At 42.3% G+C, this 16,506-nt stretch overlaps 5 protein-coding genes and 1 long non-coding RNA gene across 7 annotated transcripts; 2 read left to right on the top strand and 4 right to left on the bottom strand.

The window, feature by feature from the left end:
- Positions 1 to 112: 112 nt before the first annotated feature.
- On the bottom strand, positions 113 to 5,818 carry LOC105182315 (uncharacterized). The gene is made up of 13 exons (XM_019840986.1): positions 5,744 to 5,818; positions 4,920 to 5,184; positions 4,153 to 4,297; positions 3,853 to 4,052; positions 3,568 to 3,674; positions 3,034 to 3,255; positions 2,429 to 2,632; positions 2,040 to 2,342; positions 1,383 to 1,481; positions 877 to 1,262; positions 640 to 754; positions 391 to 555; positions 113 to 310 (listed from the first exon to the last, which is right to left on the bottom strand). The coding sequence occupies exons 1-13, from the start codon at positions 5,816 to 5,818 to the stop codon at positions 113 to 115; spliced, it is 2,484 nt and encodes an 827-aa protein (XP_019696545.1).
- A 679-nt stretch (positions 5,819 to 6,497) lies between these two features.
- Positions 6,498 to 7,617, bottom strand: fh (frataxin). The gene is made up of 4 exons (XM_025305459.1): positions 7,567 to 7,617; positions 7,088 to 7,447; positions 6,877 to 6,997; positions 6,498 to 6,806 (listed from the first exon to the last, which is right to left on the bottom strand). The coding sequence occupies exons 2-4, from the start codon at positions 7,315 to 7,317 to the stop codon at positions 6,525 to 6,527; spliced, it is 633 nt and encodes a 210-aa protein (XP_025161244.1). The 5' UTR covers positions 7,318 to 7,447; positions 7,567 to 7,617; the 3' UTR covers positions 6,498 to 6,524.
- LOC112590033 (uncharacterized) lies at positions 7,618 to 9,477 on the bottom strand. Its single transcript, XR_003113950.1, has 3 exons — positions 9,109 to 9,477; positions 8,872 to 9,002; positions 7,618 to 7,758 (listed from the first exon to the last, which is right to left on the bottom strand). It is a non-coding gene; the product is annotated as an uncharacterized LOC112590033 (long non-coding RNA).
- Positions 8,422 to 12,149, top strand: LOC105182314 (beta-1,3-glucan-binding protein). Its single transcript, XM_011139657.3, has 8 exons — positions 8,422 to 8,874; positions 9,918 to 10,145; positions 10,230 to 10,378; positions 10,502 to 10,644; positions 10,813 to 10,976; positions 11,075 to 11,448; positions 11,670 to 11,771; positions 11,893 to 12,149. The coding sequence occupies exons 1-8, from the start codon at positions 8,739 to 8,741 to the stop codon at positions 12,001 to 12,003; spliced, it is 1,407 nt and encodes a 468-aa protein (XP_011137959.1). The 5' UTR covers positions 8,422 to 8,738; the 3' UTR covers positions 12,004 to 12,149.
- LOC105182313 (uncharacterized) lies at positions 12,088 to 14,597 on the top strand. Its single transcript, XM_011139656.3, has 2 exons — positions 12,088 to 13,480; positions 14,101 to 14,597. The coding sequence occupies exons 1-2, from the start codon at positions 13,393 to 13,395 to the stop codon at positions 14,550 to 14,552; spliced, it is 540 nt and encodes a 179-aa protein (XP_011137958.1). The 5' UTR covers positions 12,088 to 13,392; the 3' UTR covers positions 14,553 to 14,597.
- Positions 14,473 to 16,386, bottom strand: mRpS10 (mitochondrial ribosomal protein S10). 2 transcript variants are annotated; one of them, XM_011139654.3, is made up of 6 exons: positions 15,814 to 16,386; positions 15,561 to 15,737; positions 15,351 to 15,478; positions 15,067 to 15,268; positions 14,915 to 14,976; positions 14,473 to 14,661 (listed from the first exon to the last, which is right to left on the bottom strand). In XM_011139654.3, the coding sequence occupies exons 1-5, from the start codon at positions 15,826 to 15,828 to the stop codon at positions 14,926 to 14,928; spliced, it is 573 nt and encodes a 190-aa protein (XP_011137956.1). In that variant the 5' UTR covers positions 15,829 to 16,386; the 3' UTR covers positions 14,473 to 14,661; positions 14,915 to 14,925. The 2 variants fall into 2 exon arrangements, with proteins under 2 accessions (XP_011137956.1, XP_019696548.1); XM_019840989.2 differs by having other exon boundaries at positions 14,501 to 14,661; positions 14,898 to 14,976.
- Positions 16,387 to 16,506: the final 120 nt, after the last annotated feature.

Genomic DNA, 16,506 nt, shown 5'->3' with positions numbered 1-16,506 from the left:
TTGAATATCCTTTTCACTTAAAAGCTCATTGATTCGATTATACATAATATGGAAAAAATCATTATTATTTTATATTATATATATATATATATGTCTAAAAAATGTTCTGTTTTTACTTAAAACGTGCCGATCTGACGAACGAGCAAATCCGTTTGATCGACTGCGCCACTTCCCTGTCTTCGTGGCTGAGATCGCCGATGTTCTTGAATTCCGGTCGTAGGAGAACCTGACTGCGTACGCGCTCCAACGTAATCGACAGCGGCATCGTCAACACTCTCGACCAGTTGGTCGCCTCGTAATTAGCCATAAACTGAAACATCCACCGATGTGAGCAAAGCGGCTTCGCTGGTGAATCTCGAGACTTCGTGGTGCACCGATTAATTCACCGACCTGATCGAAGCACGTATCCTCGATGTGGAACATTATGTGTGTAAGAGGTTTCACGACGGGCGAAACTTCCGGCAGATTAATCAAGTCTGCCTGTCTGTTTTTCTCGTCACGACGTAAGTTACTTAGTACCCAGTCGGACGCTCGGATTAAATATTCATACACGATCTGGATGGCAAAAGTTATGCTCATGAATTTCGATGCATTCGTTCTCTATGTAAACATTTCGAACACGTGAGTTACTTCACTGACTTTCAAAGAGCGTCGCCCGGTGCTCGTGAACAGCAACTCGTCCGTGTAGGTCTCGATGACGCAAGTCATGTTCTGCAACTCGCTATTCCTCGGATTTTCATTTTCCTTCTTGAGACTGAAACGGGGTTTCTTCGATGATAAGCGAGGTAAAGAATAGAAAATCAATTTCAATTGATATCCGATTGATTCAAATTCCACTCGAGTCTCAACTCTCGACACCAAGGTGTGAAAACGCACCTCTCCTTCACGAGCAGCAGGAAGGAGTCTATCTGCGCCGTGTGTTTGTTATCCTCGTCGATGCTGCAAATCGCCTCGGCGAGCGCCGTGGCGGCGGTCGATCTGTCGTACGGATTGAAGGGGCTGAGCTCACAGCAGCTCGTGTCCGAGGAGCTCGGTGTACCCTGGGGCTCGCTCCTGCCCCTCGAGGACACGTCCAGCAGGGTGGAATATAGGGCGGCGCAGAGAACCTGAAGCAGCACGTTGCCGCCGATCGGCCGACAGTGCGCGGGGATGTTGTCGTTCAAGGCGAACGCGGCGCGCAAAACGGGACTCGACGCCGTCACGTACAGCTCGGCGAAGCAGCCGATCGCCAAGGACATCGCCTGATATATGCTGGCACCTGTCTGGAGATGATTTTCGGGATCTGTCAAGATGCTGACTCACGCTGACGATTTTGCAAATGCAACTGTCTGCAAACTTCAAGGAATGACTCAATTTAAGTGATAATGATATGCGATAATTACTTTCGCGGCTTCCAAGAGCATCTCGACTATCGGCTGCATCATGATCTTCAGCGGCTTTACCAACGCATTGAGCCACGGCGGTCTCGATTGATTCCAGACCTTGAAACAGCACAGGTGAGTCGCGGTTATCGGTCTTCCACTCGACAAAGTGACACGTTATGAAATTCCTAGTCGCTGCAGTAAAAAAAAGCGTTTCAAGTCTGACAATAGACAGGCTGTAAAGGTCCTCGGAAACGTTCCTTTACTCGTAAAACCGTTTTTATGTTGAAGAAGGCAACGCGCGACGGGACGTTAACAACGTGAAAAGCTGTGAGCGCCTCTTTCGACAATCTTCACAATTCACGTGAAGAATACGCGACAAGGTCGCGTATATATTTTTTCGTAGAAATAAATGTCAAATGCCTGGAATCGTCGTTTGTGATAATTGCTGTGTATATTGATTAACGTTGTTAGTCATCGCTCGGTATTGTCTGTCATTATTTGATGCTCACAGCTTATCTTTAGTATGTCGTTTTGCGACAAAACAAAACATCGAATTTAAATTGCGCATTATCCGTTCGCACGAGACGCTTCCGAATTTAATGTAATTTGCGACATTTTAATGAGAATCGATATTCATTTTATCTCGTTGTGCAACATTTCGTAAAAGCACGCGACCTGTTGTCTATCCAGATAATTGGACCAATTTAGATCCTGCTTCAGCGCCGGTATAATTATGTGCTCCGGCTCGTTAACAGTTACCACCAGCACATGGAATAAACTGTATAGCGTCAGAGCGGAGGTTATTTTCAGTGATTTATCGCACGACGATCCGCTGCAGAGGAAACCGCCGCAGCTCAGCTGGTCCTTCTTCGATTTGTCAGACGCGTCGTTATCGTCGACGCACGTGACGCCGACGTTTTGACGCACCAGGCTCCTCAGCAGCATCCTCGCCACAACGTGATTGCTCATCGACATCACCTGCGAGCAGAAAGAAACGTTCCCTCTCGCGCTCGCCGATCGCATGATGAAGTAGCTAAAGAACGCTATCGTACAATTGCAATCACCTTCATCAGTTGAGGCCAGTTGGGCTGAGGCTGATGCCTCATAACGTTCAACTCAAGGACGACGGCCTTATCCTCGGATAAAGTCACGATGTCCGCCGGATTGTCAATCGAGCCCAACAAATTCGGGACGCATATTAGCAGCCAAGGGGCCGGGCCGCGACGAGGCCGCAGAATCGTCAGGTTCTCCAAGCCGTGTCGAAAGACCTGCACGATAATTACGTTTATATCAGTGCAACAATATAATGAGAAACGCAATGAAGTGAAAAATGTAATACGATATAACACGACGTAAGAAAAGAATTATCAATTAACACTCGAATATTCTGCGCTTGACATTTGTTGCTCGACATGTTACAGCATCCTCTTTTCTGAACCTTTACCTCCCAAGTGGAACAAAACATCATGATGACATCAAAATGACAAGAAAATGACCGAAGAATCATGATGCGAAAAAGAGTTTTCCCTCATCATTTTGATGTCGTTCTGATGTCATCCTGATTTTCTGCTCTACCTGGGCTTTCTTTACCTTTCTTTACCGGTCGGACAGGTAGACACAGAAGAATTAGGAAACGCCTCGGGCGACTTTACGTCAAGAACATCAATACCTGGTAGAGCTCCTTGAGGGGAGTGCCTCTGAGCAGCAAGCAGACCAGCAGTTCGTTACATTTCGCGTGCATGTCTCGTACAGCTGTCGACAAGTTGCTCGGACGCGCACCTATCATCTCGTCGCTGTCGATGCACGCGGCCAGAGCGAGATACCCCGTGCAGCAGAGCACGTTAAAGGCGTCCGACCAGAACTGCTCGGATCGCGCCAGCGTCGGTCGTCCCTGTCGCGGTATTACGCTCGTCTTTAAACCATTTACGATTTCCGCCCGCGATTAATGTCATTTAATTATATGTCAGGCTCGAGGGAGCGCTCAGCTTTAATAAATCGCGTACGAATACAAAGCGTACGTAAATAGTAAGACAAGCAAGCGGGCGAGATGAGCCAATAAATCGATTTCGCGAGTCGCAGTCGAGCGAGTCGGCCGGTGATTCATGTTGACAATAAAGCATCTCGCGGATAAGGGAACGAAGTACATTCGAAAGTTTAATCGCAGCTATCACTGACAGAGAAGAACAACACCGTAGCCTCTTACGTGGGTGAATCGCGTCGTTATGATCGAGAGTGACTCGTTTAGCATTCCTGCGAACACGCGCTGTGCCATCTTGGGCGAAACCGTGTTCCACAAATCCGCCTTGGTGCCTGAAAATATCAGTGTAGTTTTCGCAAGCGTTACACGTCGGCTAAGATCTTACCGAGCTGGCGTCCCTTCGACAGAGAAAGGAAAAGAAAAATAGGAGGGGAGAGAGAGAGAGAGAGAGAGAGAGAGAGAGAGAGAGAGAAAATGAAGAGACGCCGATCACTTAGGGATTAGCTTCACCTTGCATGTACAACCACCACATTTGTATAACGTAGGAGCAGCGTTCTCTCTCGAAGAATGGTTTATTGCTATGCCAGCTGAGCGAGTCCGCCTCGTTAAGAATGTACAAGGATATTAATCGACAGTGCAGATCGAGCAGCCTCTCCGCTACAGCCTCGGCCATTTCGTGAAACTCCTTGTACAATTTGTTTATTTTCTCGCTGTCGGGAAGAGAAGAAAGCAACGGTAAAGTGAGAGACCAGAAAGAGAGAGAGAGAGAGAGAGAGGGGGTTGCTGCAACTTTTTTGCAATATGAAGCACCTCGATTGTGAGGAAATTACTCCCTTCGCGTGCTGATTGTAACACCACAAGCAGTTTCGTACGAGCGCCGCCGCGCCCAAAGTGGCGGTGAGCACGGTGAGATCGGCGTGATCCAAGGATTCTTGAATCAACATGTGCAAATGTTCTGAAAGAAAAATGGCCGAATAATATATCGATACTTTTTCTCGATACAAGAAAATCCCTTACAAAGTTAAAAACTAAAATATTACTGAAAACGGTCACATATAAACGCAACGGATCGCACAGACTCGCAGGTTGATCTAAAATGCGAGAGTGAGTTATTTAATTATCTTAGAATCCCATCTCCTTCTTCTTTAGCAGAAATTCAAACCGAGATATAATTACAAAGACGTTACACTTCAAAGAGATCTTCCGCTCTGAGCGAATTAAATTTCCGGGGACGCAGATCTCCTTCATTCTTTGATTAATTTTCAATAATTAATTTACAATAGGCAAATCGGAGGACAAAAATCTTCTGTCGCACGGTACCAGACCATAAAGACGTTACCGAAATTTTCGATACACAAGTGAAAAAAAGAATTTAGTAATTAATCCAACTGCGCAATAATATTTAATTAGCAAACTCTTTGTAGCGGCAGGAATTCAAGAGAGAATCGCTCTTCTCCTGGAAGGGAAGCTGTCGACTGTAAATGTTACTCTTAACGATCTGCTTCGTATTGCATTTACCGTCCGGGATGCGTCATATTCCCGTTTACTTTCCCGTCATTTTCCCGACTGAAGCGTACCTAGCAACTGTTCGGCGGTGTCGACGACGAGGAGGATAAAGTCGGACGGTTGGATGCGCTTAATGGCACCGTCTTCGCTGTCGGCGCTGGACGCGCTGCCGTTCCCGGTGGAGCTTAAGCCAGAAGGTCGCTTAAAAGCGGCTGTGAAATCCGCTTCCCACCACGTGACGATTTTAATCGCAGCGAACGAGGCGTGCCGCGGAAAATCGAGTTTTCCGCCGCTGATGCGTATGCACAGCGGCTCCCTCAGGACGGTCTGCATTTCCTGCATCGCAAATTATGCCGCCGCCGACAAAGTGGATGTTAATTATACGACAGAACGTCGTATTTAAATAAGTCGGCGGGCAATCGCGACAAGTTAATTGCATTCCGTTGATTACGCGCGCTATTCGCTAACGTTACGCGTTTTCACCGATGTAATTGCAACACACGCGTGCGTGGTTCCTGTGATATCCTCCGCTCGTGATTGCGCGGCGGCATATCTTACATATCGATTTCAAGTATGTCGGCATGTAGTTGAACGCATATAAATTTTGTTCTCTATAATCTGATAATTCTGTTACGCGGACGAGCGCACTTGTCCAATCAAGTCGCACGGAATACGCGGCAAATGGTATAAATACAAAACAGCGCGCTCTCGATATCAACTCGATGTTGACTCGTTTTCAGAAATACTCAACATATAATCTATTGTTAAAAGTGTCTGAAAAGTATCGCACATGAATATCGACGAACGTTTAATCTGATGAGTTTAATAGCGAGCAATATAAAATTAGATAATGCGAATTGACGAGAGATAATTAATATTGCTGGATAATTAATACCTGGTAATATTGCATATCGCGCTGTAACAAAATTCTCACGCGATCCACCAAATTCCCATCCTCCATAATCTCCATTTTTGCAGTCTGTTGAATGAAAAATAAAAGAATTACGCTCGTAACGTACGATTTGAATTATTGCGCGTTATTTTGCAAGTGCGCGACAGCAAATAGGTGCGACTTGTGAATAAGGCTGAAATTAAGAATAATGCTTCATATAAAATGTGCATTTTTTTAATCATAAATTATTGGTGAACGTTAAGTTTGTTTGTATAGAATTTTAATTAAAATATATCGTTGCATTTTTTATATTAAAAATCGGATCAATCGACTAATTAAGTGCACAAAAGAATAAAATTAGATTCTTTCAGATTAGAAATGCATTATTTTATGCTACATTAAAAAGATAAAAATTTTTACAATAAAAAATGTTTATATATAGAACCATTAATCTAATTAACAATAATGCAGAGGCTTATCTACTGTCACGTAATGTTATTTTGCAAATCATTTGTCATTCTTTGTGTTATAAAGCACAAATAAGTAATAATAATAGCGTGTGTCATCACAGAAATATCTCGTTATGGCTGTGCAAATATAACAGAAATATGATCATCTAACATATTGTATTTACTCACATGAAGATCTATATATAGGGTATCAGATAATATCAAATTCTCCTATATTAGTTTTATGTACAAGTTTTGCAAATCAGGCCTTTAATCATTCCCATACATATATTATAGAAAATTTGCGCTATATCATAATTAAATCTCCGTCGATATTAATTTCGAGGAGAAAGACTGTCTATCACAGCTTGCTTCTCTTTGCCACTGTAGGAACACTTGGCAAAGCACACTTGATTCCTTACAATTGCTGGTATCTCATTGTTGAGTAATTCATGTATCGTTTTGCCATCATGCTTATATATCCATTGACCATTCATAAAATCATAACGTTTAGGACCAGATTTTGGAGAGGACAGCCAAATCTGCTTGTTTGGTGTTTGGCGGTTTATAACATAAGTACCATGTGTGTCACCAAACTTGACAGTCAGCACACCGTCCTGCAAAACAATATTTCTCAAATGCAATCACATGTATATCATTCATGTGTCTTTTAATTAGTGCACATACTCCGTAAAACACATCAGCATCTGACAGATGAGCCGCTGCTTCAATCAATTCCTCAAAATACTCAGTTAATGAGTCTAACGTCTCATTACAGATTTTCTCATATTGCACAGAGTCAAGTTCGCTAATGAAATCATACAAACAATAATGTTTTATATTAATAAAATACGTAAATAATTATCAGTTTCAAATATCATAAGTAATGGATAATCACAATTTTGTCGAGTACGGTGAATCAGAGTTCGAACTAAAACTCCGTATGGAAAATCGACACGATTTTCTGTAATTATTCCTTAAAAATCGCGTTAAGTTATGATTGACATAACCTCCAACGTAGCTGCTACATTTATTAAACTGTGATACAAGTCGTCCAGTCAAGAATTTGTCATGTAAGCCACACGATAGTCTTGAGATTATGCCAAATCTTGTTATGACAGTGAACATGATAATTTCCTTGAAGTTTTATCGATTAAACAAATCCTTTAGCTAGAGTGCAACACGAATATCCTCAAGAGTAGTCGCGCTTCTTTCATGCGACTGCTGCATAACGCTGCTTGACACATACTTTCCTATCCTGCAATATGAACTGTAGATACAGATATTTGTTTACTATTATATTATACGGAAATATTTGTAAATATTGTTGAGTTTACTGGAATGCAATAGCATTCATTTAGTCAAAATTTTACTTACCAAACTGTGAGGCAGTAACATTATCGTGTGACGGAATGTTACCGACTGTGGCAGGTCAACGGCAAATTAAAACGAACGACAATAATAAATATTTCCTTATTTAGAGCCGTTGTTCGTTATGATATCCCCATCAATTCTTATAAACGTAAATTTGTAAAATTCTCGGTTTTGCGTTTGAGTTTTATTACATCTCTGCATGAGCGCAATGTACGTTTCGTAAATTAGCAAAATCGCAAATCATGAATATGATAGATTGTATGCGGTACATACATCGCGTTTATTTATAATTTTATTATTGCAATATATCAAGTAATTTCATTTCGTGCAAATTGTATCATTAAAATTCGGCGGGTTAACACGGGAAATAGCTTTGTTCGTGCGACGAAATTTCGTTGCTCGTTTGAATGATCTATCGAATGATTGTTGCAAAATGAGAGCAAACAAGTGACGAGGCAACAACAATCCAGTGCAATCGATGCTTTTATCGGACCACACATTAATATTCATGTGAACGATAAAATAGAATTAATTTTACGTCAAGTGTGAGAATTAGTAATGCACACAAATTAATTTATAATGCAGAATCTAACCGACGTTTTCAATAAATTATCGTCACAGTAATTAATAGCTAAATCTGTTATTATTATTTGTCGTTACATCGAAGAGGAGACATCAAAAATATACTACACTCATCTGCAACGAACTAAAATTCGTTATACGATTATTATACGAATTATATTATCATAAATCTCTATTCTACCGCAAGGATTTGTATACGAACGCGTTTTCATGAAAAACCAACTACAAGCAATGACGAATACTCGAAAATCGAATTGTCAAAGGACACGTAATTTCGTAAAAGGATACGGGATTTCCTTGTACGACAATGCTGAAGAAACTGATATCAGTGAACGCGTGACTAGGTTTATCGAGGGAATCCCTGGGACAAAAAAGTTTACACGACCACAAGGAGTAACGAAAGCGCGAGAAGGGAGGGGCAAAGAAGATATAGAAGGCGAGACGCGATGGTTGCACCGAAAGATCGTTCAATGCACCGTATGCGTGCGCACGTATCAGCTTTTTTCCAAATTCCCCGCGAGCTCGGCGTTCGACACCCCTTTTGTCGCATCCCGTTTGTAACTTGGTCGGAAATTTAGTAACAGATTGCAAACATGTCCGTCTACTGTGCAATATTTCGGCTAATATTTGCATTGGCCTGCATATTCACGAAACCAGTGTTCACCTACGTGCTACCGGATCCAACTTTTGAAGTGTTAATACCCCGAGGTCTTCGAGTTTCCATACCTGGTGGGTTTCAAGTGAGGATTAGCGCATGATGCATTCTGGAGAGAAAGGATGTGATCAAGAAATCTTATCGGGCGGATCGTCGTAAAAGTATCCCTGAAATTGCAGAACAGTCCGTCGCTTCGGTGACTCTGTAACGCAACAAGTTCACCTGCATTGGCGATCTTGCGAATGTAATCTCAACTCACACAATTTTCTTCGGCAAACAGTGACGCTCTTGACGTGTGACGTTCTTACCTTCGAGAGTCTCCTAGTTCATCTCATTTTAATACTTGATAAGTTGTTGATTTGTGACTCGGCATATAATGAACAAGCGATGAATGTTTAATGGCATGCCTCTGGGATTCCCACGACCCGCCGCTGCTCATCATTTATATTCCAAGACGTATACGGTTGCTTGCGGTTTCTCCGCGAACGACTCTTATCGTAATAGCGTTAAACGTGCTATTATCAAACAAGCTGTCGAAAGATCAATGATTATGCGACCTTTGACTTTTAAGTTTCTTTTGAATCACAAGAAGATTCAAAGTGCTTCGGTATTTCGCGATTTGTAATCATGATAATACGCCACAATTTTCCAATATGTGATTACATTTCTCTGAAAGAATCAACAATATAGGTCATTAACGTTGGCTGATTGAAAATAATTCTTGTACCTAAGAATATTAGCTTGATGCCAAAGACCATGCCATTTGTCTATCACATTTTTTGTGAAAAAATTTGGGGGACTTTAAAAGGAGAATAGAAAATTCTCGTTGGACATCTAAAAACAAACAGAAAGATATTGAGTCTCGATGTTGCTGATTTTATCTATAAAAATAATTAATCCTCTGAAATCGGATAATTTCATTTTCTATCTTATTTGACAAACACGACAAACATTTTTTTTGCATCGATCTGCCAAATAAATAATATTGAGAAATGCTAATTCGAAGAACTTATGTTCTGCTTAGGCGTATTTAATTGCACTCGCATATTTATCAGATTTATATATTATAATGTATAAAGCTTTCATATATGTACGATAATTGCATTATGCATTGCAGACGCACCGGGCTTACGTATATTTGGTTTTCACGCCAACATCAACAAGGAGATTCGTTCTACGGAGTTCGGCGACATAGCCGGTGACGTTTTTCTGGCGCGAAACGACCGCTGGACTTTCCAGAATTCTGCAGCGAGGATATCAAATGGAGATGTAATTAATTATTGGATTTATGCGCAAGTGAACGGGGAGAACTACAAGAAGGAAGACCAGACGTGGACGTACAACCGTAAGATCATCTGCGTAACCTTTCACTCGCGAGTAAAATCAACAATGGTACAATACGATAATGATAACGTTGAATTAATAACAGAGCGTGCCAACCAGGAGTCCATGTCAAACATTGAAAGTCACTTGGCGGCAAATCAAATGTCAACCGATGGTCAATTGATATTTGAAGATAATTTCGATACCTTCAACGAATCATTGTGGAGTCGCGAGTTAAAAATGCCATTAAGTCCGGTGAGTATCTCGAGATCATCTTCCGTCTCGCAGGAGCGTCAGGATAAAACATTCAAACGTAATACATCCAGTTGATGAAACTTTCTCCTTAAATAAAAATCATTCGTTTTCTCCCCCGATCAGGACTATGAGTTCTGCGTGTATCACAACCAAAATCATCAAATGCTCGTGCAAATCAACGACGGTCAACTTCTCTTAACGCCCATTATACTGGAGGATTATTACGGCGAGAATGCGACCGCCTACGGGAAATTGCAACTTAACGGGTAACGCAATCATTTACACACCGGATAATGAGATAAATTTAATAGTATAATTGTAACTTGCGTAAGCAGCCTTCTACTCTATTCTGTTCTATTCTATCTTGAGATGTCCTTCGGCTCGGTGCTAAATAAAATTCATCACATGTCTCATCGATAAACGATCTCCTTCAGGTGTACCAGCAACGTTCCCATGGAATGCTCGCGGCGAGCGGTATCCTTCAGCATCCTGCCGCCCGTAATATCCGTGCGTCTCACTACGAGGCATTTCTTTAGCTTCCGATATGGAAAAATCGAAATACGCGCCAAGTTTCCACAGGGCGACTGGTTGTACCCAGGTGATTACGCACGATTTACCATCTACCGCGAACAAAATGCAGGAGGGAAACTCGACGATGCGAGAATTAATTTTTCTTCGTATAAAATCTCACCGCAGAGATGTGGCTCGAGCCGAAATATATGACGTATGGACCGAACTACGCAAGCGGCCGTGTTCTTCTGGGTCAGACGCGCGGTAACGAGAACCTGGTGAACGCCACGGATCCCTCGATAATTTACGACAGCAGACGACTAGACTTTGGCGTGAGAATGGGCATGTCGCCGAGCATCCAGGAAAGACTCGTCTCGAAGATCCTCGAGTCCGGACCAAAATGGACGCAGAATTTCCACGTATACACGACTGTCTGGAACAACAATGGATTCAGGTTTCTGGTGGACGGCGAAGAAATTGGCCATGTAGGACCTAGCCTGCTAGGATGGGTGCCGGGTGCTTACAACGGCAAAAAAAGAACTGCCCCGTTCGATCAAGAGGTAAAGCGCGTCAGTGTCTGATAGGAAAAAACCGGCAAGAATGAAAGTCGTCTTTTTACTTAATATTATTTGTATATTGGCGAGGAAATTCAAATGATGTGTAAAAAATACAAAGACTGCTTACTCATGACATTCGAATCCGGTGTCGGTGAAGTTAGAAGTGTCAGCCGGACGAGGAATGCTTCCTTGTTTCAATTAGACGTAATTTGTTCATTGAACAGTTCTACATCACTCTGGGCGTCGGGGCGGGCGGGGTGCGGGTGTTCCCGGACGGTACGAAGAGTGCAGAATATCCAAAGCCATGGAGCAACAAGAACCCTAAGGTAACAGACCTTTCAATGTATCGTCGTTCAAATTTTCGCCTTCGAGTACAAACACTCCCTCCGAATTTCCCCTTTCACTCTTCGAATACCTATGTGAGATCTTGTGGTTCTCCTGCTGCAGGCAATGCTGCATTTTTGGAACGCCCGGAATCAGTGGCTGCCGAGTTGGACGCGGGACGGCGGCAAGAAGATTAGCTTTGCGATAGATTACATCAGGGTGTGGTCCTTCTGAACGGTTCTACGTTGATGTTCACCATTCACTCTTTGCTTTTTTTTTTTCTTGTCATTCATATCACCGCCTTTTTATTGTTATTTTTATAACGGTAGGGTTCCCTTTCGCATGACGGCTACGCTATTCGACGCCCGCCGTCGATATAAGACAAGACGAGGTCTCGAGAAAAAAAGAATCAACGAGAGAGTCATCTTCTCGGACGATGGCAGAAGATTACAGCGTTGCTCGCAATTGGTTATGGCGCCCTCAACGAGATCGCCGGCGAGAAGTACCTTGTTTTATCAGCGTAACGCAATCGAAGAGTTTCGTAATTGGACTGCTGCCTTCTGTAAAAGGGCGAGCGGTGCTTCGCAAAATTGGAAAGAAATTCAGGATCGCCCAGAGCTGGTTCTACCTTTAATGCCTCGAGTCGTTAGCCGTGCAGACGATCATCCTGCGATAATGCGACTTTCGCAGTTTCACACACAGGGGCAACGCTGCCAAGCGGCTCCTTTTTATATCCTTTACACCACGACGGCGATAATAAAAGAAATAAGCGTAGCATAGCTAGCATCTCGAATTCAGCGCGGAGAGCGAGGTGACTCGCATACCTCGCGGCTAAGAAACATCGTATATTAGATTTGATGGATTGCGGGTAGGAGTCGGCAGTGCCAAGGACACACCGTGATCGGTCTCACGGTTTCACTCGGAAGTTCCGTTCTCTTTGTGTCGCAGGAGCGTCGTCCGGACCATGTCGGAGCGAACAATTCGGCCGCGAGCATCGGCCAAGTACCGCGAGGATCTCGCGCGTTCTCTCGGCCTCGTTGACACGCGCGCGAGGATTGTTGTTTCTAAAGAAGCGCGCTAGAGGAAAGCAGCCTGCGAAAAAATGATTAAAGTGTAACGCCGGCTACGACTTTCGACCTGGTCCATCTTTCAAACCGGTTTACCTCGGTTTCCAACATTGGCAACAAGAAAAAAGGGTCCACGAGCAGTTTCTTCCGTCTGCCTCTTCACGGTATCGCGCTTAAAACGCCGGCCGCCGGAGCCAATTAATTTAACATCCACATTAGCGCGCGCGCGCGCGCGCGCACATGTGCTGCAACACGGTCGTGGCGCGCGATCCCGAACAAAAATCGCACGACCTCAGGTTCGGCTTCGACGACGACGGCTCGTCGTCCGGTTTCGTTTGCTCCCTCTTTCACGCGGCGAGAGACTTTTTCCCCGCCGTCGACAGTCGGCCGATAGCTCGCGCGGTAGCCACCACGATTTTCTCCCATTGTTCACCGACAATTCAAGTCGCCTTCGACACGTCGACGTGAGTCGGTTCGCCGGATGTGAATTTCGTCTTTACCGCTCATCACGCCTCGACAGTCGTCCGCACGTTCGCGAGATCTGCCAGCGCGGACGATGACGCTAGAAAAATTCATTGTTGCTTCGATTATTCTTGTTTGGGCCGGTGATTCTTTGGCGGGTCATCACCGTTCAAGGCGATCGAGTAAGTGATTCTTCGAATATTAGCTTTAGAGTCGCCCTGAGCGAACGTCATGTCCCGACTGAGTTAAAAATTGCGAAATAAGGACATTCTCGTAAAATAATAAATAATTAAATAATTTACAAAATTGCCCGACTACAGGCGAATGTACGAGTGCGAAATTCTGAAAAGCATTTTCAACCGATCGAAAGTTTTCTTTCGATCACGTACAAAATGTCAGAAAGATTTATGTATTCATGTAATATGAGAATTGGAGAAAAAAATACCTAAAGAGATATCTGCAAGATTAATTAAAATATCTTTCGAGTGGCCTTACGACATCCTTCAAATATGTAGTCTGGCTTGATGTGTGCGCATAAGTGACAAATCGAAATTTATTATCCAACGAACAGCAATTTTAACAAGAACTACTTAATACATTTGTTGCGCGCGTGTTGGAGTCTTTAATTATAAGTCTGTTATTATCCGCAACGTATATCAGTTTCTTCATCTTGCGCATACGCGACTAAATAGAGAAACATGACTGCGGAGGACGTGCTTCTCGTTAACACATGATGGATTGGAACCGGCTTCGCGTATACACTTACATAAGAAATGAATAATTGAATATTGCAAATTTTCAGGTGAGGATCTGATTACAGCCAATGAGTACATACTGCACAGGTGTACAGCTACTGCGGAATTAATCAGAAGGCATAGGAACGAAGGAGTGATCAATATTAACTCACGCAAAGCCGAAGTGGGCCTGCCTCACCCGCAGATACAACGAAGAAATTATGATTCTACGGCAACGATTCTCCCGACTAATGTCTCTCGACTGGAAACTCCCAGGCAAACTTCCAGCAGCGCGCATCGACATACGGCTCATATGAGAAGGCGCGTTAACGCGCACGCACGTCGTATCGTGGCCAAGCATTTGGCAGATACGCCTCTCCGAACTCTACACATCGACGCACCGCATGACAAACCGTCGGTCTTCAAGAAGAAGAGTCCGTTGCCGGAACTAGAGCACAACACGTTCGGCAGAAATATCGATTCGTCGCAGAATGTGATAATCATCAAACCGATCACTTAACGTCCTTCTAGAGGCGCACGGATTTACGCTGGCGTTCCGATTTTCGCAAATTAGCAGCTTTACGACAACTAATCTTGTAATCTTCAATTTCGTATGCACCGTCATTCATCTAAGAAGAAAAATATAATTTTGAAATTTGTAACCAATTTTCTACCATAGCAGTGTCGAGATAGAGTCTTTGTGTCGTTATTGGTATTGAGAGACAAAACATATAAGTTTATAAAGTTGTTGATGCGACTAATTTTGAAAGTTGCTCGAAGCATTGTTTTGGATAAACAAAGTTGAAATGTATTTTTTGTAAAATTTATATCAAGAAACTATCTACACACAATATAAGCGGTATACCGTAAACAATTGCTCACAATTACTAGTATTATGTTTGAGACATTGCAGCTATGCTCTCTGGTAACTTTTCCAATTCAATCTGCAAACAGAAATTCTTACGTGAGCTAAACAAAAATTACATGTGTATATGTATATGTATATATATCCTTTTATATTGTAAAAAACAGACCTTGGTTACTTTCATCGCCACTCCTTCTGGCAAATTCCTCTGAATATACTCTAGAAAAGTATCTGCTGTGGAGCCAGTTAATTTTACAAAATCCAGATAACGGTAGTAAGTTCTAATTTCATATTGAACTCGATGTTTCTTGTGAACATGAGCTGATTTTAATACCGTCCACCGTTCATGAATAGCCTTATATGGTGCCATACTACAAATATACAAATATATTTCAGCATATTATCCACCAGTTGTAAGACGAACCAATAAATTCACATAATTGATTAACTAACTTCCTAGCTACATTAATCTTTAAGTGATTTGCAGCCGTTACTGCAAATACTCCGTAACTCTTTAACACAGCTGGGTCGTTTCCCCTGACCTCAACCTCAATCTTCTTGTACAATTTATCTGGCGTACCCTAAAGACAATTCATTTTTTATAATAAATAGATTCAAATAAGTTATAATTTTAAAATGACAACAGATCTTTCAAGGGTTTACCGTCTTCGTCGAAAGTAAGGACGACTTTTCTTCAACAGAATCTTGTTGCTGCTCATTTTGCCGTCGTATTGTTGTTGAAAATGGTAATGTGTTGCTTTGCAGAAATTTACGCGTGAGAACACCAGCGTGTCCTGAATCATGTTGGACACCAGCTATATTTCTCAGGAGAAACGTTACCTGAGAAAATACAAGCGTGGTTAGTGTGATTTAACCTCAATCCATTCACATCATCACATTACTTGTATCAAACTACCTTTCGCAGCAACATTTGTTGTCGTTATCGATGCTTCGGCAAACCAAACCCCAAATCCTGTCGTTCCAACTTTTACACCGACTTATTACTTTCGTGACTTACTTAACGTAAACATATCCATTCACTGCACAGACAATTCACATGCCGACATAACCGCAGCTAGAATCGTACAACAGTGGTATGTAGTGCGCTGTGACGTCACTGCACGAGATTATGCATTGACAAAATATTTCAGACGTTGTAACGCCAAACGTAACGATTAAAATAATTTCTAACTTATAATCGAGTTGATACAATTTATTTCATTGGCAACAAACTAGAACTATCAGTATTATTTCATGGCACAAAGGTAATAGTGCTGTAGATATTTGCGTAATATTACATCTGACTTATGATTTTATAAAGTAACATCTGGTCTTTATGAACAGGACAGTTTCGTCCGACAACAATACATTTTCTTTCCAACGAAGAACATCAATCGAGATGTAAATGTCAACTTAGACTTGCCAATTGGATACAGGTATCCGCAGATAGAACTGTATAATTTTTCATTTCTTATAAATTATTTATAAGCTGTTTCTTATAAATTATTTATAAGATATAATCATTTACTATAAATTACAAAGCACATATTTAATATATAAATACCTGTCTTCGTAAATATGTTTTATTCTTCTTCGAATCATATCTCGA

This window comes from Harpegnathos saltator, unplaced genomic scaffold, assembly GCF_003227715.2.
Source record: "Harpegnathos saltator strain DR-91 unplaced genomic scaffold, Hsal_v8.6 scaffold12, whole genome shotgun sequence".
In the NCBI taxonomy this organism is placed as follows: Eukaryota; Metazoa; Arthropoda; class Insecta; order Hymenoptera; family Formicidae; genus Harpegnathos; species Harpegnathos saltator.
The sequence above is the reverse complement of the archived record's forward strand: the minus strand, read 5'-3'. Positions and strand labels throughout refer to the sequence as shown.

Excerpts from the sequence above, each read along its gene's own strand:
- LOC105182315 (XM_019840986.1), bottom strand. The coding sequence starts at position 5,818 with ATGGAGATTATGGAGGATGGGAATTTGGTGGATCGCGTGAGAATTTTG. Across the intron at positions 5,185-5,743 it reads GCGATATGCAATATTACCAG|GAAATGCAGACCGTCCTGAG; the intron begins GTATTAATTATC and ends TTTGCGATGCAG. Across the intron at positions 3,675-3,852 it reads GTGGTGGTTGTACATGCAAG|GCACCAAGGCGGATTTGTGG; the intron begins GTGAAGCTAATC and ends TGATATTTTCAG.
- fh (XM_025305459.1), bottom strand. The coding sequence starts at position 7,317 with ATGTTCACTGTCATAACAAGATTTGGCATAATCTCAAGACTATCGTGT. Across the intron at positions 6,998-7,087 it reads TCACCGTACTCGACAAAATT|CGAACTTGACTCTGTGCAAT; the intron begins GTGATTATCCAT and ends TGATTTCATTAG. Across the intron at positions 6,807-6,876 it reads ATGCTGATGTGTTTTACGGA|GACGGTGTGCTGACTGTCAA; the intron begins GTATGTGCACTA and ends ATTGTTTTGCAG.
- LOC105182314 (XM_011139657.3), top strand. The coding sequence starts at position 8,739 with ATGTCCGTCTACTGTGCAATATTTCGGCTAATATTTGCATTGGCCTGC. Across the intron at positions 10,146-10,229 it reads CCAGACGTGGACGTACAACC|AGCGTGCCAACCAGGAGTCC; the intron begins GTAAGATCATCT and ends AATTAATAACAG. Across the intron at positions 10,379-10,501 it reads TAAAAATGCCATTAAGTCCG|GACTATGAGTTCTGCGTGTA; the intron begins GTGAGTATCTCG and ends TCCCCCGATCAG.
- LOC105182313 (XM_011139656.3), top strand. The coding sequence starts at position 13,393 with ATGACGCTAGAAAAATTCATTGTTGCTTCGATTATTCTTGTTTGGGCC. Across the intron at positions 13,481-14,100 it reads TCACCGTTCAAGGCGATCGA|GTGAGGATCTGATTACAGCC; the intron begins GTAAGTGATTCT and ends GCAAATTTTCAG.
- mRpS10 (XM_011139654.3), bottom strand. Across the intron at positions 15,269-15,350 it reads AAGATTAATGTAGCTAGGAA|TATGGCACCATATAAGGCTA; the intron begins GTTAGTTAATCA and ends GTATATTTGTAG. Across the intron at positions 14,977-15,066 it reads TGGCGATGAAAGTAACCAAG|ATTGAATTGGAAAAGTTACC; the intron begins GTCTGTTTTTTA and ends TTCTGTTTGCAG.